This window comes from Mugil cephalus, chromosome 8 (genome assembly GCF_022458985.1).
Source record: "Mugil cephalus isolate CIBA_MC_2020 chromosome 8, CIBA_Mcephalus_1.1, whole genome shotgun sequence".
NCBI classification, from domain to species: domain Eukaryota; kingdom Metazoa; phylum Chordata; class Actinopteri; order Mugiliformes; family Mugilidae; genus Mugil; species Mugil cephalus.
The window spans coordinates 989,209-1,011,016 of NC_061777.1; the positions used below are offsets into that span (position 1 = coordinate 989,209).

The following is a 21,808-nucleotide window of genomic DNA, read 5'->3' on the forward strand; positions in this document are numbered from 1 at the left end:
CCTTTCAGCTGGACTGAGTTTAACGTGAACTATGGAGCGGCAGATTTCTGCTGGAACTGAGCTGATGATGAAGAAAACACCACAAACTGCTTCATTACCTTCAGACGGAGACAAAGATCTGAGACACTGGAGGAAGAATCCTTGATACGGTGTAGAATGAGATCGGAGAAAGTGAAAGTAAACTGAAACCAGGAAACTCATAAAAGTAAATAATTGATCGACTAAGGACTGAATAATGTTTAAAGGATCATCACTGAGTAAAACACATGAAGAAGCTCCACCAGAGGGAGATGAATGAGTCCAGAGCGTCCCCCCTGACGTCCAGCATCATGAAGACCACCTCAGGACCCAGGTCCAACACGCTCTCCACCCACTAGAGTTTCCACCACAACTGGACCCTGGTTCTTCTGCTACTATTTGCTGCTGCTCTATATTTTTATACAATAGAACATTTTTAATAACTTCATCTAATCTTACAAACTACGTATCTCATACCTTCATCTCATACCACAGGCCTTCACCAGGGTCGTGGGTGGTGGGTCCAGACTCCTTCTCGTCCTGGTAAGAACTGTCTCTTCCCTCCTGTTCCTACCTCCATTTCTTATTTGTCCAACCACTGGAGAAATTGAAATGTTTTCTGTACTCTAAGCTCTAAGCTCCCACCATATATGAACGTTTGAAACCCCAAGTTGAAGCCCATAGTTGTGCCTTATCAACTTCCTTTTGTAAACTCTTGAAAACATATTAAATATTCCACAAGGCCTCGTTGTCATCAAACAGTTTCCTACTGATTCATAGATATCATTTGTCATGATTGAAAATAAAACTGGACTGATCTCACTACCCTGAGGTCGTCCTTTATCTACTGTCACACAATCTGAATACTTATTATTTACTCTTATTTGTATCATTGTATTTATCCATCTATTCGTTTTCCCTTCAATCCCTAATTTCTTAATTTCCATCAATACATTGAATTAGACGGCAGCCACAGTTTCCTGATTTCTGAGTCTAAATGTATAATTGGATCCTGTAGATCTACCTTTCCTGAAACCACTGATACACTGATAATAGTTCATGAGACTTTATGAGACTTGGTATCTTACCTTCCTCCATGTCTTATTATATAAGTCTGATATAGCTCTCAGTGCCTTGCTGATGTTTCAACATTTCATAGCTTATTTGAGATGGTAGATGTTATTTTCTTTAATTCCCCCATTGACAACGTTGAATTGAACGCGTCTTCCTGCTCTACATAACTTTCTAAACAAGCCTGATTTTGAGCCTTTGTTTTGTCTCTTTCCCTTTTTTCCTCCTCTGTAAGATTCTCATGACTATGAACTATGTACTAGTGCGTTAACCATCGTATTAGCCTTCTCTTCACCACTAAGTCAACTCAACTTTATTGTCAATTCTGACTTGTGCAACACAACACAGGACTCAAGTTACCTTCCTCAATACAGTGCAGCAGCTAAACAAAAACATGGAAACAAAATGTGCAAACGTTAAGAACATATAAAACATAAAAAAATATATATCCTGTATATACAAAGCTATGACAGCTAATGCCCCTTCATAATTTAATACAGGATAACACCATACTTCATTTAAAGGTGTGCTTCTCCAAAAACTTCTTTTTACCATCTTGGACAATGAGTCGAACCCCCTCCATGATGTACTGGTCAGACACAGGAGTTCTTTCAGCACCAGAATGATTTCACCACGATGACCCACAGAGCCACAGGAAATCATTCCTGCCTCATTTCATATAATTGTACATATTTCCTTTATATATTATTAAACTCACGACGTGCGATAATTTCCCGCTGTGCAATACCCATATATATATATATATGTTATATATATAACGTTATTATAGAGCAACAACTCGGAACACAGGTTCACTTATGCTTCTACATATTGTTTATATATATTTCTTATATTTTTTACATTGATGTGTGTATTCTCACTAGAATTGTTTAATTACTCTCACACTTATTCTTATTGCCTACATTGCTCTTTGTTCTTAACACTGGTACTTTGAGTAGGAGCTGCTGAAACAAAAAGTATTTTCTCTCTGGGATCAATGAAGTGATTCTGATTCTGATTCTGATGCCATGAGGAGACACACAGGTAACTTTATTATCACAGTTACACAGAGACATGTGCGCACTACTCTCTCAGACTGGTGCTAACCATATGCTAAGTGTGTTAAATGTAGGCCAATTGTGCTTAATGTGGATTAACTGTGCTACATGTGGGTTAACTGTGCTAAATGTAGGCTAAGTGTGCTACATGTGGGTTAACTGTGCTAAATGTAGGCTAAGTGTGCTAACCGTAAGCTAAGACAAGTCATTTATCAAAACATGTGGTTTGATTCAGGACTTTTCTCTCCAAAATATGAATTTTTTGGGGCATATGGGATGGGCAGGGCAAACATCTACTGCTCAGGCATACTTCCACCTAGAGACATCATTTAAACTTGCCAAAACATTAAGACCACTCACACCGTTACAATAGGATTATTAACAGCTGTGGGCCTGGTCTCTGTGGGAACAGAATACTGGGTCTTGGACACCCTGGCCAAACATTATGACCACCTGTAACCCCCCAGGGCCCTTTCAAAAAAGAGGGAATTTTCTAGTTGGTAGTTTAATTTTCCATCCATTCAACTAACCATTGTTATACCATTTTTAAAATGTTTTCTATCCTCCACTGAGAACCTTCACAGACGTGAGAACACACATCTAAACTTTTAATAAATTCAGTTTGTTCAACTTTTTTAACATTTATTTTAAACTAACTGAAGCAGTTAAACATATATTTAGCTGTGACTGTTTTTAGGGAAGTAACACACACACAGATCCAACAGTCTGGAGGGTTTATCTTCATGATGGTTCTCTGCAGGAACTGGAAGGAGTTCTTCATAGAACCAGGGTTCCACATTAGAGCAGTAAATAGTCTGAACATTACAAACCCAGTGGGTGGTGAACAATTGAACGAGCAGAATAAAAAGTTGTAGCACTCGATGTTTAGATTCAGTTTTAAATTCAGATACTTGTTTTTGAGTTGTCTTGCTTCATCTTGTCAAAGCTGAATCACGTTTGTTTTGCAGCCGTCCACGCCTGTGATCTAGTTACAATCATCATTTAACTCAAGGAGTACAGTACATGTCTTTAGGAGGAACCCAGAGAACCCAGAACCTTCTGGCTGTGAAGCATCAGCTCTAACCAACACAGCTCTGAGTTCACCTGTGTCTAGAAAACAGACTCAAGTTTAATAAAACTCAGCTTAGCTTCAAACTAGTTTCCTGTGGTCAAAAAGTAGTAGAACATGCAGAATAAAGACAGAGTCTGTAGAAGGAAACATGTGTGAGGTTTGTTTGCTGGTCTTTGACTTAAGGATCAGGATTCCACTAATTTCCTTTCTCAGAAGAACTGGGGGGAAACTTTCTTTGAGTGTTTCTTAGGGTGCACTCACACTTGGAAGTGTGATCATTGTCCACCCTCTATCATCTATCCTGAGCCAAACATCCATCATCCATCCCTCTGACGTGAAAACAAGACCAAGAGACTCAACCAGAACCAGAACCAGAACCAGAACCTAGGAACTGGGCTCAGAAACATCTGGACTGATGAGTCAGCATGTGAGTCAGTGTTTTCTTTGCATGAAATCTTTAACATTTCTCAACATAAAAAAAGATACAGTGTCCTTGATAATTCAACAAGATGGCTTCCACTCACCAGCCTCTTTATTAGGTACACCTTGCTAGTAAAAGGTTGAACTGCCCTGATTCGTGGTGTCAGACTTTCAACAAGGTGTTGGAAACATTCATTTTGGTCCATATTGATATAGTTGATACCTGATCACATCTATGATGAGAATCTCCTGTTCCACCACATCCCAAAGGTTCCACTATAGCACTGAGATCTGGTGACTGTGGAGGCTGTTGGAGAACAGTGAACTCAGAGCTCAAGCCTCCACGGGCCCTAAGCTAAGTTAGATTTTGGGGCCGTCTAGTTCTGCAAATAATATCGATTGTTTGTCACGCACACACCTACTATAAACTCACTGCAGCTGATTATCCTATTGTCAGTCTGACATGTCTTTACTTTGACTACTCTGAACCAGTTAAAATATAAAAACATCAGAATTTTTGGTTTTCGAAAACAGAAAAACATGACATAAATGAAGAAAGTTACCCGAAGCAAGGCAACAAACGATTTAAAAACAAGCATAAAGTTGAGTGATTAGGTCTTAAAACTATGCAAATGTACCATCTACTTTAACAGCGTCCTGGGCAAGTTTCACACAACTCATGAGTTGATGTAGAGTAAGTATATGTTTATTTTATTTTCACAGCCATTTCCTTACATTACCATGATCTGCAGCAAACAATTTGTGCAAACAACACAACTCAAACTTGGGGTGTGACAAGTCACGTTTGCTAGCAGTATTACACAAATACAAACATGTTAGCATGAACATTAGGCTATTTAACGGGCTGTGAAAATATAACTGTCTCTAGTTTCTAACTAGCTAAGTAATTTGCTATTAACAGCTGCACAAATCTCTTTGATAAACATTCCTTCACCAAGACATGCAAACAAATCTTTATCTTGGCGTTTTCTCCTCTTCCTCTTTCTTCCCCTTTATTACCTTTGATTGTTATCTGTAGGATAAGTCCTTATGTCCTTTTTGCGACATTGTTTTGCCTTCAACTACGTGCGCACTGCATGGCAGGAGGCCACAGTACTGGTGCAGCGGAGCTTCACATTCGAGACACACAAAGAATGACTAGGCCTGCATCAGCTGGTGCACGCTGTTGACATAAAATTGTGTTTCAATACAATAATACAATAATATAGCTGTGGTCGTACAGAAACCATCACTGATACATGCAAAAATAAATGAATTAACTAATAAATGAAATAAAATTCTTTGTTGATTGCTCTTGGCGCCCCCTAGTGGCCACGGGGCCCTGTGCCTTGGGCCGGCTCTGAGTGAACTCATGGTCCAGATGATATGAGCTTTGTGACATGGAGCATTATCCTGCTGGAAGTAGCCGTCAGAAGATGGTCCACTGTGGTCATAAAGAGATGGACATGGTCAGCAACAATACTCAGGGAGGCTGTGGCATTAAAGCCATGGACCCCCCCGCCATTACACCGCGAGGACCATCACACCCCCACCACCACCAGCCTGAACCGTTGACACAAAGCAGGATGGATCCATGTGGTTTACTCCAGATATTGACCCTGCCATCTGAATGTAGCAGCTGAAATCTAGAGCCCAGATTTCATTTCATTTATCTGCATTTCTATTAGCTCCAGCTACGGCCATTGCTACACTTTCCTGGAGTCCACACCCGACATATTTATCTTCATACTGCACTACTCAATTACCAAAAACACACCACACAACAACTAAAAATAAATGAAATGAAAAAGAACACCTAGAGTATATATATATGTGTATATATATATATACTGTATACAGTATATATATGTGTGTGTGTGTGTGTGTTTATACCAAAATGTGGTTATTAGCATGATTCATAACTGTTCAGATGGTTGTGTATCTTCTTAAATGTTACATTAAGAACACATGGATCTCCTAAAACCTGTTGATAGAATATATCAAATATTATTATCAAAGCTGGATCTTGAGGAGACGTTCCTGTCAGATAATATTAGCACCACATGTATAATTCTAGGTGTCAGTGTTGCGTTATGTTCTCATCTTTCACTAAATCTGAATGAATCCCACAATTAGCAGATGCTTTTATTGGAAAATTTCAGTTAATGTCTCCAGCATCAGCTCTTTGCAGGTTCATGCCTCCGTGGGCCAGTTTGGACGTATGGGTGGGCCGCTTCTTTCACTCTGTTGTTAAGGTGCCCTCTAGTGATGGGGATGGGTTTCTACACCAACATGTCCACCACGACCAGGATGGTGACATAACCGTTGGCCTCCTTCTCCACGTTGCCCCCCCCGAACTCTAGGCCTGAACTCTGTGTTTGGACTCCACCCCGACCACAGCCACACATGTCATCTGCTTGTTTCTTTCACAACGCCATCCGTGATTCTCAAATGTGTGTATGTTTATTTCCAGATTATATTCAGTGAACCATCCTCCACAGCTCAAAAAGGTTTTAACTCAAGATGTAGTGCTACCACATAATGGAATCGTTCTCCCATTTGGCCCAGATGTGTTCCTCCTTAAATAAATAATTGAACAGCTCTCAGTGGTGTTGTGGTTAGCGCTGATGCTTCACAGCCAGAAGGTTCTGGGTTCTAATCTTTGTCTCTCTGCGTTACCCCTGCAGTTTTATTGATTTATTTGCTCAGGGCACAGTCCAGATACATAGACTGTAAAACTTTGCTTTATTCTCATTCTATTTAGTCAGTTTTAAGTAGTTACGTTATTATTATTTAAGTGTTCTCTTTAATACTGTCAAGGTTTTCTATCTATCCATCATATGTGTGTAGTTTAATGTGTGGCCAAGGGGGTATTTAATTATTTCCTACTAACAGTAGTTACCCTGTATATTTAAAATACGAGTATCTTTAAGTGATTCTCAGAATATCTAAATAATATTAATTTATTTTATTTGTTATTACTTATTTATTTCTTCCTCATTCCTGAGTTACCCTGTTGCTATGCTGCAGTTCACCGTCTGTCCATGCGGCGGCGTTTGCGCCTGCGCACTGCCGAACTGCTGAAATGCCCGGATGTTATTGTGGCTAGCTCTTTTAGCTAATCGGCTAGTCGCTGCGACGCCGCTTCCTTCTGCCGCATCGGGGACTTTCGACCCTTTTTCCACTCCCCCCGGTCAACATAATCTGGTTTTCAACGTCGGTATCTCAACATTAGTGATTTAACATGATAGAAATTGACTGAAGTGCTCGTTGATTTGACGTCTTATCGTTGATTTTCCAGCCGGTTTGGCGGGACTAGATCGGTTCTAACAATACGACGAGCTAAAGGCTAAAGGCTAAAGGCTAAAGCCAGTTTGTTTTTTCGCGGCTGTCATGGAAGACAAATCTTTTACTAAAGAACTAGACCAATGGATCGAACAGCTAAATGAGTGTAAGCAGCTATCGGAAAACCAAGTCAGGACACTCTGCGAGAAGGTGAGTGGCTTTTCCCCCTTTTTATTCTGCCTCCGTCGGCCTCGTTTTCTGTCGGGGCCTTGGCTTCGAGTACGGCTCCGGCTAATTTCTGGAATGAGGGCAACGACAAGGCGGCTAATTTCGCCCCCTTCTCTCCCATTTTTCGACCAGCCATCTCGAGAATTGCCGACGACAAACAGGCAAAATACATCTTTAGAGTAATTATTTAATTAGTGTTTTATTTGTCCGAGACTTCATAAAAACTACGAACACGAACGGTTGTCTGAAAACCGTCGATTAAGGACACGGAGGCCGAAAATTCGCATCTTGTGGCCAGTAAATAGACGCAGCCCGTTTTATTGCCCATTTATTAACCCGCACCTCACGCACAGGCCTGGACTTCGCTTGTGTTTAATTTGGGTTTTAATGGTATTTTCTGTATTTCCAGCACTCTCCCGTTGACGTGTGTTCAGATTTGCACCGCGCCCTGTCTTTATCGATCAGATATGATTGCATAAACCAATCGAGGCTCCCAGGCTTTAGATGGGTTCCCTGCACCATTAAAAACATCTGTTTTGGTGGCTTTATTTATTTATTTGTTTGTTTCGGCATCATCCCCCGCAGATAGGATCAAAATCCACATTATAACTGAACCCTGGAGGTTGAGAGGAATCAGAAGAGACCGAACCTGGGTTTGTTCAGTAATCTAGAAACAAAATGAATTAAATTAAACGTCTGACATCATGATTAATGAGCTCAACTTAAAGTATATATATTAAAATATGAACCGAAATAGGTTCAAATTTGATTCTAGTCTCAGTTTAATGGTGATAAGGCAACAAATTCCTCTTAATCCTAAAGTTTAAAGTCATTTTAGAACCAGAAAATGTGACATTGAAATCTTTTCTTTCTCTCTAAAAACCAGACATCCAACTTAACCGTATTAAAAATGCACGGTCCAGTGTTTACACTGTGAAATTAAAATGATTCCAAGTGCACTTTGTAATTATTGTGCTTTTATGGACTATATTTATCATGTTTATGTCTGTATTTCATATTTAATTACATCAAGACCGAAGTTCAGTTTGATTCCTTGTGTTTATAAAAAGTCTAATTAAACCTAATTCTTGATTTATTACCCTGAAATAATTTAAAAAAAAAATGCTTATACAGTGAAATTAACGTGGTTATACTTGCACGTCCTTAAACAGGTCACGGCTTCATGGATCCATTGTGGTGTTCTCACATTTCCTGTTTTACAGTGAACTCTTCACGCAAAGCTATTAATTACTATTCTGTCGATTGGTTCATTTAGCTTTGTGTTATGTATCATTTACCTGTAGAAAAGAAAATTCTAGTGCGGACGTCCTGATCCACCGCTTTGATCGACGTTAGTGTCCATCCAGGCGGGATTGAGACCGTAGATCAGTCTTTATTTGTTTTGCTGGCGTAAACCAGGACCAAACCAGGACACAGGTTCATGTTATGATGGTTGGATGTTTTACAGAGCGCTAATCTCCTGTTATTTTTACTGATTCTTTAATGTGCACAATAGTAGAAATTGGTGACGTTGAGTCTAAATAAACTATCCTAAGGTTGGACTGTGTGCACATTCTCTCTTGTAGTGGGACTCAGTAGTATTTTGCTGCCATATTCCCTTTCAAGAGGCAAAAAATGCAATTTTTGTAAAGCTAATTAGCCGCAACGAGCTAAGCTACCGAAGCCACAGTAGCCTTGACTCCGTGTCCGTACCAGCCGGTGTACGCTCGGTTTCTTTACGCTTACGTAGCTTGGGGGCGGATCTGATTGGCCGATGCTCGTCCTTATGAAAACTTGATAGATTCCCTGGAAAGTACCGTAATAAACCTGTCACACATCTAAGCACCAGTCTGTGGGAGAATTACGGTTTTATTTCTGTCTGCTCACATGATTTCTGCAGAATCTGAGAGATGTGGTTCACGGGAACACGTCTTCTAATGTAATTTAAGAACCTTGTGTTTGTTTCCGCAGGCCAAGGAGATTCTGACCAAGGAGTCCAACGTCCAGGAGGTGAGATTTTGTTTTGGAAACCGTTTGCATTTCTTTTGGGCGAATATCCTGGTCTGGTGTCGTCTTCACTTAAGAAAACATTTAAATATGGAAAAAAAATGGGGAAGGGACGAAGGCTGTAAAGAAAGAGGGAATTTATTGAGGATGGAAGTAAAGAAGGTAGCTAGGAAGTAAGAAAGAAATTCTGAAAGGAGGAAGGGGGCAGGGTAGGAAATAAGGGAGGAAGGAAGGTACAAAGGTAGTAAAGAAAGGAAATTTATTTAGAAAGAAAACAGTGGAAGTACAGAAGGTAATTGTGGACGAAGGGAGGAAGAAAGTAAATATGGTTCAAAAGAAGGAAAGGACCAGGGTAGGAAATGTGGGAGGTGGAAAGGAAGGTAGTAAAGTTGGTGATAAAAGAGGGAATTTATCAAGGAAGAAAGCAAATAGGGTGGAAGTCAAGAAGGTATGAAGGAAAGTAGATGCGTAGGAAGGAAGGACGAAAGGTAGGAAATACAGGAGGAAGGAATGAAAATGGAAGGTAGAAAGGGTAGATGGAAGAAAGATGGTAGGACTGTAGTAGGAAATCATTGAGGAAGAAATGGAAAAGGGTGTAAGTAAAGAAGGTATGAAACAAGGTAGAAATGTAGGAAGAAAGTAAAGAAGGAAGGAAGGAAAGAGGGTGGAAATAAAGGTAAGAAGGAGGAAGGGAGCAAGGTAGGAAATACAGGAGGAAGGAAAGAAGAAAGGGGAGGAATGAAGGAATCAACTAGCACTTCCCCTTCTCTTTGTTGGATTCATTTCCTTTTCGAGTGCATTAACCATTAACATCAGTAAGAGACTTGAAAGCAGCTGGAATGTTTCCAATCAGCACATGTATGTGACGTCCTCTCCGGGTGGATTTCTTCTATTTATACAACCAGCGTCTTAGATATTGGGGGAAACGAACAACGGCGTCTTTGAGCGTCTCTCCCCCGGTGGCGTCAGCCCGAACAATGTGGCACCTTGTTTACACTGCAAACCCAGTCTGAGCCGAGACGTAGGGTCACACTCCTCCTTCAATGCCACCGGGTTTCTTTATATAGAAGCTCGTTTTTATGAACTACGTCTGTCTGTAAAGACGACGTGTCCGGGGTTTGTTTTATCCACCACCTTGTTCCTGTTCCAGGAGGATGTGGGAATTATTTGAGGAATCGTGTCGTGTTGATTTTCTTGTTCAGTTTTCTACTGTTCACAGTCATATTTCAGGTTTTTGTTGTGTGTATCGAGCCTTATCTGTATTCTGGAAGAAACAGAAAGTTTCCAGACTGTTTTCCATTTCTAAAATCCTCCCGCGTGCCCATAAATACGTGTGTTTTGGAAGTATTTTATCCGTGTGACCCTGTTTGTGTTGTGGCCCGTCCCCCTTTCAGGTGCGATGCCCAGTGACGGTTTGTGGCGACGTCCACGGTCAATTCCACGACCTGATGGAGCTGTTTAAGATCGGAGGCAAGTCTCCCGACACCAACTACCTGTTCATGGGAGACTACGTCGACAGAGGCTACTACTCCGTGGAGACGGTCACGCTGCTCGTCACGTTAAAGGTAAATCCTCGTCCTCTGTGGCCGTGGAACAGGAAAAAACTCATCGAGGAGTCTTCAATGTTACAGAAACGCTTGTTTGACCTGGAAATCCCTGTAAAAAGCAACTGTCCACGTGCATTTTCTTAGGAATGTTAAAAAAACTAAGAGTTAATATCAGACACAGTCAAAGTGGAACTCAGTGCCTCAATACGTCATTAAATTTAAAAACAACCAACACCAAGTGTTTACTGATATGGTGTTTAGTATCTTCTGAGGCCCTTTTGAGCCTTAACACCACATATATGCACCACACGGTGACTTTCTGACTTTCATCACTTCCTCAACTGAATGTTTTGAAAATATGCGCTTCATCTTCTCTGCTTCCACGTCACCGTCAGGGCCGAGTGTCACTACGAGGCAATTCTGTTCCAGTGGCAGAACCTGTGTCTCCATTTCATACATGGGCCATTATTTCCGTTTAGCAGACACATGGTGGTTACACACAACAAACACAACGCACACATCTTACAGTGAGGGTTAGCTTAGCATTGAGATGTAGCCTTGGTTCCCTTTCAAGAGCTAAAAACCCAACGTGGAGGAACATTTAGGGTTCGTTGGTTTGATCCTAATGGAGAGTGGACCTGGTTCTATTTCAGCTTTGCTTTGTTTCCAGAAACTCTGGGTCCAGGTCTAGTCCAGGTCTAGTCCAGGTCTAGTCCAGGTCTAGTCCAGGTCTAGTCCAGGTCTAGTCCAGGTCTAGTCCAGGTCTAGTCCAGGTCTAGATGGATGAGTTCAGGATTATGTCAGGATGGTCTCTAGTCTCTAATCTAGAAGACATCTTAGTTTATCACTAATAAATCAGATCAGTTTTTCTTGAAACCAGCCTCATGTTCGACTGAGACGATGTGACCTTGAGATTAACTCGTGTGTTGATGCGTTTACTGTCGACTTTTATTGCGTCATGAACCGGTTTGTAAAAGCCACGATGCAGCGATGTTTGAGGTGACGGAGTGCAATGAACCAATGTCCAAAACATTACAACACAAGTAGTTAAAGGTGATGATGTAAATAAAAATGAACCAGTGGATATTATGAAGCCACAGTGTTTGGCTGAGAATACAGAACATTAAAGTATTCACACACTGAGCAGCTGTAATTCATAGCCTAAGAATAATTATACATAATTAATATGAAGTTTAAAGTCTGGTGGTTGTTAGCATTAGCTGCTAACCAGCTTTTGATCTGGTTTCTCTGCTGAGCTAAAAGTTTCCTCTTGTGCATCAGCTGATTCTGGTTGTTAACCGTCCGGACTTTGACTCCTTCTGGTTTTCCTTTTATATTTCCCGTTAAAAACTGTTTCTTGGTCCTGGTTTGGTTTCATTGTTTTCAGCTCAGCCTCACATGTGACTTTACAAACTGTGTGAACACGTTGGAGCTAAAACCAGACTAGAACCATCAGATCCAGGAGGAACACGTTAGAAAACCACAAACATGTTGAACCAAACATTTCTAGAACTTAGAATGTAAATCTAACCTGGACATTTCTAAAGCTGATCAACACATTTACTTATTTACAACTATTTCCACTAAAACTATTTAGGACCATGTCCACAACTATCAGGTGTCCAACCAGTAATAATGTCAAAATGTCTCTAAACTGTCTCCTGTCTCCATAGACTGAATATAGCCTCACTGTTGCTTAGCAACCACTGACACATCATGTCCTGATTGGCTGATGGATGCATGTTTCCACCAATAGGAAAGGGGCTGTCATGTTGTGTTTCTTTCTATCTCGCTAGCGTTTTCCTCCGTGAACCAAACATGACGACAATGTTCAGGAAAAAGACTCAATTATGTGGAACTAGTCTAGTTTTCCTCGGTCTAGCACCACTATTTACGTTTTCTACAAAAGTTGAAACGGAGACTCTGGTCGATGTGACTCGAGTGATTAAAGTCAACACCGGCTCCTTTTACAGGATATTATTTCCATACATGTAACTGAATCTTCCTTCTCTCCACGAGTCCACGTCAAAAATGAATCTTCACTTCCTGTAAACGTGTAACCGGACCTGAGATCGGTTTATTTACTCCATTATTACTTCTCATTTTAAAGTTAAGTCATGTCAGCTGTCACGTACGGTTAAAGTTAAAGTGTTTTATTTAGGAGAAGGAAAGAGAATAAAGAGGAGGATGAGACGTAGGAGGAGGATGGATGAAAAGATGGAGTTAAAGGGAACAGGATGAGGAGGAAGAGAAGAAGGATAAAGGGAGAAAGTATCTCCTCCTCCGTCTTTGTCTCCAGTCCTGAATTAATGGAGTAGAAGAAGACGACCGAGATGTCTTCTGTTGAATAGATGAACGGGTCATTTAGATTTAAGAGGCTGAAACTAGAGTGGAAAAATAATATTAGAAAGATAATTAATTCATCTAAATCCTCATCATCTTCTCCTCTAAATAAAAACTGAATCCTCCTCCCTTCTTTGCCGTGTTGTGGCCCAGGTTCGTTTCCAGGAGCGAATCACCATCCTCCGAGGGAACCACGAGTCGCGGCAGATCACGCAGGTCTACGGCTTCTACGACGAGTGCCTGAGGAAGTACGGCAACGCCAACGTCTGGAAGTACTTCACAGACCTGTTCGACTACCTGCCGCTCACCGCACTGGTCGACGGACAGGTAGGAGGATGGGATGGAGGCTGGACCCGGGGGGAGGGAAGGATGACTCTGGCTTCGAATGGTTTATTTTATGTCCTCCTTCTCCTCAGATCTTCTGTCTCCACGGAGGTCTGTCTCCCTCCATAGACACTCTGGATCACATACGAGCTCTGGACCGCCTCCAAGAAGTCCCACATGAGGTAAAAACACATTATTGATGCTAAATGCTACGCCGGAAACCAGCCAACGTCTGCATCATGAGGTCAGGTCTGAGGGAGTCGGCCGTCTCCAGATTAAACCGCGTGGCCACTGTAGAGGAGCATCACATCTACTGGACATATAGGACGGGGTGGGGAGGGGGAGAAAAGGGGGAGAAGGAGGGAGGGAGAGACAGAAGGATGAGAGGAGCAGGAGGGAGAGGTAGAAGAAGAGGATGGAGATAAAGGAGTGGAGGGTGAAGAGAGGAGGGGGAGGTAGAAGGAAGCGAGAGGAGGGTAGAGGAGGAAGAGAAGTAGCAGGAAAAGGAGAAAAAATGATGAGTAGAAATACCTTGTCCTCCACCTCTTCCTCCTCCTCCATGGATTAGTGAAGGTTACCATGGTTACCACCAGATTCAGGTCTTGCTGTGATCATGTGGAGGAGGAGGATCTAGACTCTGTCCTGGTTCTGTCTCTCAGGGCCCCATGTGTGACCTGCTGTGGTCGGACCCCGATGATCGTGGCGGGTGGGGGATCTCCCCCCGAGGTGCCGGCTACACCTTCGGACAGGACATCTCTGAAACCTTCAACCACGCCAACGGCCTCACCCTGGTGTCCCGGGCCCATCAGCTGGTCATGGAGGTAAATATGGACTCAACACGTCTCCATAGACCGTATATAAATATGGACTAAACACGTCTCCTCCATAGACTGTATATAAATATGGACTAAACACTTCTCCATAGACTGTATATAGATATGGACTAAACACGTCTCCTCCATAGACTGTATATAAATATGGACTAAACACGTCTCCTCCATAGACTGTATATAAATATGGACTAAACACATCTCTATAGACCGTATATAAATATGGACTCAACACGTCTCCTCCATAGACTGTATATAGATATGGACTAAACACTTCTCCATAGACTGTATATAGATATGGACTAAACACGTCTCCTCCATAGACCGTATATAAATATGGACTAAACATGTCTCCTCCATAGACTGTATATAAATATGGACTAAACACTTCTCCATAGACTGTATATAAATATGGACTAAACACGTCTCCTCCATAGACCGTATATAAATATGGACTAAACACGTCTCATCCATAGACCGTATATAAATATGGACTAAACACGTCTCCTCCATAGACCGTATATAAATATGGACCACCTAGATGTGGTTTGACCAGGCTATTGTTTTTAGCCATTGTTAGCGTGACATGTAGTTGTAGTTCCCATATAAAACATGAAAAACTTAAATTATCCTGCAACAGCATTTCAATGTATGTGGGGAAAAACAGTCTGTACAACTGGATTAATGCAGCGAAAGCTAATCAGAAGTGCTAATAAAGGGAATATTACAGGAGCTCCTAATTAATGTTTACACACACGGGGCGGCCATCTTGGAACCGCAACTCCCGATGTAGAAGATTCTAATGACTTTGGGCGTGTTCAAGTTGGAACTTCAGACTTCCAAGAACAAATGGAACGCACGATTAGCATAAGTAGCATGTGAACTAAATAGCATTTAATTCAAGGACAGTACAAATGAAACAAAGGAGTTTTTAGCTGCATGCTACCACGTGTCCTTGTTTGCTGCTTGTCTTATAACAAGCAACTTAATGAGGGACTACTTATCTTTTATTTTTACATCTGACAAAAAACAAATTCATCAGCATTATATTAACTACCTAAACTGACAGAAACCACCCTCGAAATACACTCACATGTACTCCCACCAAAGTCCCACCCACTTACATGAGGGGGTGTGGCTTATGACCTAGCTGTGGCTTCACTGCTCCATCTTTATATACAGTCTATGGTTCATATTTACATGTGACTTTTGAGGTGATGTGGTTGTGGCTCATAGATGGAATAAATATCTACTGAAGCCAGATTCTGATTCTAATCTGGTCTCGTGTGTGTCCTCCCTCCAGGGCTATAACTGGGGCCACGATAAGAACGTGGTGACCATCTTCAGTGCTCCAAACTACTGCTACCGCTGTGGAAACCAGGCGGCCATCATGGAACTGGACGACACTCTGAAATACTCTTTGTGAGTTTCACGGCCTCCTGCTCTTCCTGCTTCACCTTTATTTCCAGGATGTAACACTCAGATTTCACTTTAAGCTCTTTGGAAAGATTCTGGAAGGACTCCTAAAGGTTTTTTTAACATTTAGGACAAATAAACTCATCATCATTGGTTTATTTTACTTAAATATTTTAAACCACTTATAACATGTTGAGTTTGTTTTCATACGTCAACTATGTGGACGTTTTATTTACATTTAAAACTTATTTTATATGTAATATCAGACTTGGATGATAAATAATTCATTATTTACAGAAAATAAACTGGTAAATAGTCAAAAAAAAATCCAAAATGAATTTAAATTTACAGTGTAAACACACGACTAAACCTTGTTAATAAGCATCAGTTTGATTTTCTGGTATTTTCCATGAGCTGCCTGCCTTCATTTTTTCTTTTAGATAAATTATTACAGCAGTTTTATTGATTTTAATCATGTTTATTAATGATTCTCTCTAACGAACCCTCTCCTGCCTCCACAGCCTTCAGTTTGACCCCGCCCCCCGCCGCGGCGAGCCCCACGTGACCAGACGCACTCCCGACTACTTCCTGTGAATGTCCGAAGCCCCTCCCCTTCCCTGTCAATCATCCTCCAAGCCCCACCCACTCCCTCTTCCTCCTCCTCCTCCTCCTCCTCTCTTCATTTTGGATGGAAAGAAGATATTAATAATAACAATAAAGATAAACACTGTACCAGGGAGAATAGAGACAAACGATTGGCTGATGAATTCCAGATTTTAATAAAAAAGAGAGAAACTTAAAGAGCGGCCCCCTCTACAGTCGTGTTTTCAGTATGCTGTCATTAATGCTGTGCTTTCTGGGAAAAAAAAATGAAAAACAACTACTACGATGTTCTGTTTTCTTTTTGTTTCTTACATGTTTGAAAACCAGATAATAAAACTACCGACGTGGACCAAATGTGCCATATTCTGATCCTTTTCCCACAAACCTGTTTTCTTTGTCTTGTTTTTCTTTTTTTAAACGTCAGCGCTATATAACCTCCCCTCCTACACCACCACCACCACCACACATCTGTGCTTTTCTTTTTTTTCTGTTGCAAGATAATTTTAAAAAAGACGAGCAAAAAGAATGAAAAAAAAAAACCTCTGCTTTAAGTAGTACAGCTGTGAGTCTTAGCTGTCAGGCTGCAGCCGGTGGTCATCTCAGCAAGTATATTACTGTAATTTGAATAAAGACAACAGACGTATAAAAATAAAATGTCCTATTGACGAACTACGGGGATGATTCTGTGTCTTTTCTTAAGCCTCATTTAGACTTTAGACTTAAGACTTTATATTAAAACCGTTCAAGTTTATTGTAAATTGTGTATATTTGAAAGGTTTTATTACATTTAAAAGAACAATATGCATTTAATTTGTATTCATTACAGATGGTAAAGAATGAGTTCACTTTGCTGATATACATGGTCCTTAAAGTACAACAATTACAAAATACACTTGAAATTTCTCAGTCTGAACTTTGGAATGAATTTATTCAATACTAGTAGTTTAAGACATACAACTATCTTCTCTGTTTCTACACGTCTGGCCTTCAGGAGATGGTTCCTCCATATGAGCTGGTTCTGCTCCAGGTTTCTTCCTGTTAAAAGTTTTTTTTTGTTTAGAGTTTTTCCTTCAGGTTGTTCTGGAGGTTTTTCAGGTTGGTTTCTGTAAATCATCTACTGTTATTGACACAATATAAACACAATTGAACTGAAGAATTAAAGTATGGATGCGTTCAAGGTCAAAGCAAACATCTCTTTTGTCTTTCTCTAAAAGTAAAAAAAAAAAAAAAAGTAATTAATATAAATAAATATGTAATTGTAGTCTTTTTCGGTTCAAATGTGCATTTTTACATGAATGACCAATAACTAAAAATAAAATTAGAAACTAGATCCCAATATTATGAATAATATAAGAAATAATAAACTTTATTTTTTTTGGATGTTTTATATAATCTATTCAAGTTGAAATGTGTATTTTTAAATTTAAATAAAGTTTTTTAAACCTTCCTCTGGGTTGTCTCAACTATCGCGAGAGTTCTCCTGAATTTCCCGTCCATGTTCACTTCCGGGTCGTTAACTCGTTCACGTCTGTTTCATGGAGGATTTGTGCTCAGTTCGGACACATTAAAGGTTCGTTTCATTCGTTTCGTTAAAGTAAAGTGTTTCCCAGTTATGTCGTAAACTGTTGAGTGTTTATAGGAAACGGTAAAATCTGTTTTAGTGTCAGCTTTTCCAGCTGGTTCGTTAGTTAGCATCACAAGCTAAAAACATTAGCTACCGGTGTCTTTCACTTACCATACAGATCATTTACAAACAGAGGTATTTATTTATTCAGTTTGTTTTATCACTGTACGTTTTAGTCATGAAGATAAGTTTGGGACTAATTAGAATAATAGAAAGAGCTGAATAGTGAAAGTCAGTGTTAATTAGAAAAGATTTACGCACAAAAAGCTGTTACAGCTGTTAAATTCGTGCTGTTATCTGACTGTTCTGTCACCTTGATGCCCAGGAGGAGGAGGATGATGAGGATGATGAAGGTGGTGGCGGTGTCGTCCCTCTTCTGACCTCTGTCCGTCTGGATGGAGGATGTGGTTCTTCACTATCGGCCTGGATGTGGAGACGGGCTGGGTTCTCTGTTAGAGAGGACAGAGAAGCTCCTGGAGCCGTTTCCCTGCCGGCGTCCTCCGGTCTTCGCCCCCTGGTTCCCCCCCACCGCAGACCGCCAGCTCCCCATCAGACCCGCGAAACCAGCTCCTGTCATCACCTCCAACGGATTCCCGACGGCGGAGACTAAACCTCACCCTGAAGGTCCACCAGACGAACCCAAACACCATCACCATCCTCCACGGAAACACAAAAACGGAGACGAAGACGGTTTGTCTTCCACGCCGTCGCCGTCCAAACGCTCCTGGAGCATCTTCACCCGGAGACGAGCTCCTCAGCAGAGTTCGTCCCCGTTGTTGTCCAAACGCTTTCGCCACGTGGTGTCGGTCCACGGGCTTCACCTCCACCAGAGGGTCCGGTGGGTGATCGGAGAGCACAACTGTGGACCAGCGCGGGACATGGAACAGGTCAGTGGACGGTCCCACGACCCCAGGAACCTGAAGTTCCTCCCCTGTAGAATCCAGAACAGTCTGTCCGTGGATTCAGTCCAATATGAGAGTTAATGTAGCGTGAGAGGGGAACTCGTTCCTGGTGTTTTCTCTTCTTTTAAACCTTCAGTGGTTGTTGTTGCTGTTTGTCTGTAGCCTTTGACCTGAGTGGACTCAATGGATTCTGTTTAAATGATCTCCTACCACCACCTCGATTCTCACTCACCTCTTCTTCTTCTTTGATTATTTGTTTATTTATTTTGGAGGCTTTGACCAACCACAGGTAAAACCAAAGAGGAAGAAGATATTTTGTCGCTACAGGGATGTGGTTTTGGTTTATGACGGATCGAGACGTCGCTACTTCCTAATTTACCTGGAGGAGATGTTAGTCTGGTGGAGGAGATGTTAGTCTGATGGAGGAGATGTTAGTCTGGTGGAGGAGGAGATGTTAGTCTGGTGGAGGAGATGTTAGTCTGGTGGAGGAGATGTTAGTCTGGTGGAGGAGGAGATGTTAGTCTGGTGGAGAAGATGTTAGTCTGGTGGAGGAGGAGACGTTAGTCTGGTGGAGGAGATGTTAGTCTGGTGGAGGAGATGTTAGTCTGGTGGAGGAGGAGATGTTAGTCTGGAGGAGGAGATGTTAGAATGGTGGAGGAGATGTTAGTCTGGTGGAGGAGATGTTAGTCTGGTGGAGGAGGAGACGTTAGTCTGGTGGAGGAGATGTTAGTCTGGTGGAGAAGATGTTAGTCTGGTGGAGGAGGAGATGTTAGTCTGGAGGAGGAGATGTTAGAATGGTGGAGGAGATGTTAGTCTGGTGGAGGAGATGTTAGTTTGGTGGAGGAGATGTTAGTCTGGTGGAGAAGGGTCAAATCATTGGCTGCATCAAGCAGAGGAAACATCTAGAAACTACTGAAACTGGCTTTAGACCTTTATTCCAGACTGGAAGGATAGTGGAGAACCATGATCTACCAGGAAGAAATAAATCCTGATTGATGGAGAAACGTTTGGAAGAAAAGCAGCAGTAGAACTCAGGGCTGTGTTTAATAGTGGAGGGAAGAGCATTTTACACCATGGACAATGTGAAGAGAACTGAGGACCACCAGGGAAAAGATAAATGTGGTCTAATGTAGTGACATATTCGAGTTCTTTTGTCCTCCAGGTGTGGCGGACTCTGAGCCGCTTGGTCCGGACCTCCAAGCTGCCGACGTGTAACGCCAACATCCAGCGTGAGCGGGCGGAGATCTGGGCGTTCTGCGATGTCCTCTACTCGGAGCAGGTGGGACGTTTCCTGAAGGACGAGCTGCAGCTGTCGGGTAGAATCGTCCTGTCCGTGCGCCGGCTCGAAGCCGTCTTCAGCTTGTAGCGGAGCCTTAACAGCTCCAGGCGTCTTGTCGAGGAACTTCCTCTCTAGGTTCTCAGCTGAGGAACCGGTTGGTGAACATTGTTTTATCCTGAAACGAGTCCCTGCTTGTGGAGAGCTTTTTAAAAACTGCAGTCACGTTTTACCTTCATGTGAGTTATGATTCTCACCAAGAAAATGAGAGGAATTTGGAGCTGTGACTTTTTTAAATGATGAATCCGATGAAACTGACCTAGATTGGACAAACAATGTGGTTTCATTCCTGCACTGAAACATATCAGGGACGATTTTCCCCAAATGTTTTTATTAATGTTGTATAGAATGTTTTTAAAAATGTCGTCTTTATGAAATATTTCTGCCTTTGATATGAGATTTATATTAATGTTTTCATGTGAACAGACATGATTGCGAATTCAGCTTCACTCAAGTCGTTAATCTCAAAAAATACGTCCATGAAATATATCGTTAGGGGGCGGAGCTTAAGGCACTGATTGTTATTAACCAACTGTTTAATAGCGTCACAGGTATTTATTTTAAATTCAGCTCCCCCCTATTTTTCTGAGCCACAGTTATTAAAACCCTTTTAATAAAGTATTTATGAGCTGAACTGAGAACTGGACTGGAACCCTGTGTTTTCATTCTGTTCAGTTTTCTATCCGATGCTGTAAATAAATGTGTACATGTATATTTTTTTAAATAAACTGTCTGGTGCGGTGGATGCACAGCCGAGCGTGTGATGTGGTTTGTTCTGGAAAAGCTGCAGCGGTCACATGATGCTTGTGTAAGCGCTGAATGAATGAGGGCGGCGTGGATATAGTACACCCCCCCCCTCACCCCCTCACCCCCTCCCCAACATCCCTCACACTCTCCTTTGTTGCTATGGGCCCTGGTCCTGACAGCCTCCACGCTGCATTAGAATCTAGGTTAGCGGATGTGACGTCGGGTTCATGCCTCCCTGCTCTGCTGCAGGACGTTACATCCACGTCTAATATGCTAATATGTCACATTTAAAGCAAATATATATATATATATTTATGTTTATTATCATTTCATCTCAAGTATTAAAGCTGTTTGATCACTGGAGCTGTTTTAATGGCGGTTGGTTAACATCAAATCTGCCAATGAAGAAGAAGAATCCTGTGTCTGACCCATAGACTGTATATAAATATGGAACAGCTCCTCTAAAGTGAAGCCAAAGCAAGCAGAGCTCCCCCTGGTGGCTGGAGGCTGCAGTATAAGTTAGTGGGTGGGGGCCTAAGTCAAACTAAAACACTAATGATTTCAGTCATTTTAGGTCGTTAATATAATGATGAATGTTCAAGTGCCATTTTTTTTTTGTATAAGTTTCGTTTAGTTCATTACTCGACGCTATAGAAACGGAAACAAACCAGTTGCCATGCCAACCGCTCTGCAAAGAGGTCCCACGGGACCGTGAAAGTTGAAAAATCATTTTTAAAAATAAGTTCAGTTTATAATCAAACACTAGAGCAGAGCATACGATTGATTAAAACGCCAGTGTCTCATCACTTCCTGTTTCACTTTCAACAATGGTGGCCCTGAAAATTTCACCAAACATGAGTCGTACAAATGTCTGTATCTCCAAACCTCCTCAGTTAACTTTACCGATATATTGATCCAAAACAATCAGTCTGAAAATTGTGGAGACGGGGAAGCAGCCGGAAACACCAAAGAGGAAA

The 21,808-nt window shown here is 41.5% G+C and overlaps 2 protein-coding genes across 2 annotated transcripts; both read left to right on the forward strand.

Moving 5' to 3' along the window:
* The first annotated feature begins 6,746 nt into the window (after positions 1 to 6,746).
* LOC125012809 (serine/threonine-protein phosphatase 2A catalytic subunit beta isoform) lies at positions 6,747 to 16,892 on the forward strand. The gene is made up of 8 exons (XM_047592963.1): positions 6,747 to 7,134; positions 9,124 to 9,162; positions 10,554 to 10,724; positions 13,203 to 13,376; positions 13,466 to 13,555; positions 14,033 to 14,194; positions 15,507 to 15,625; positions 16,141 to 16,892. The coding sequence occupies exons 1-8, from the start codon at positions 7,033 to 7,035 to the stop codon at positions 16,211 to 16,213; spliced, it is 930 nt and encodes a 309-aa protein (XP_047448919.1). The 5' UTR covers positions 6,747 to 7,032; the 3' UTR covers positions 16,214 to 16,892.
* Positions 16,893 to 17,689: 797 nt separating this feature from the next.
* Positions 17,690 to 20,835, forward strand: zgc:101664 (uncharacterized protein LOC450064 homolog). Its single transcript, XM_047592994.1, has 3 exons — positions 17,690 to 17,792; positions 18,172 to 18,733; positions 19,911 to 20,835. The coding sequence occupies exons 2-3, from the start codon at positions 18,242 to 18,244 to the stop codon at positions 20,112 to 20,114; spliced, it is 696 nt and encodes a 231-aa protein (XP_047448950.1). The 5' UTR covers positions 17,690 to 17,792; positions 18,172 to 18,241; the 3' UTR covers positions 20,115 to 20,835.
* Positions 20,836 to 21,808: the final 973 nt, after the last annotated feature.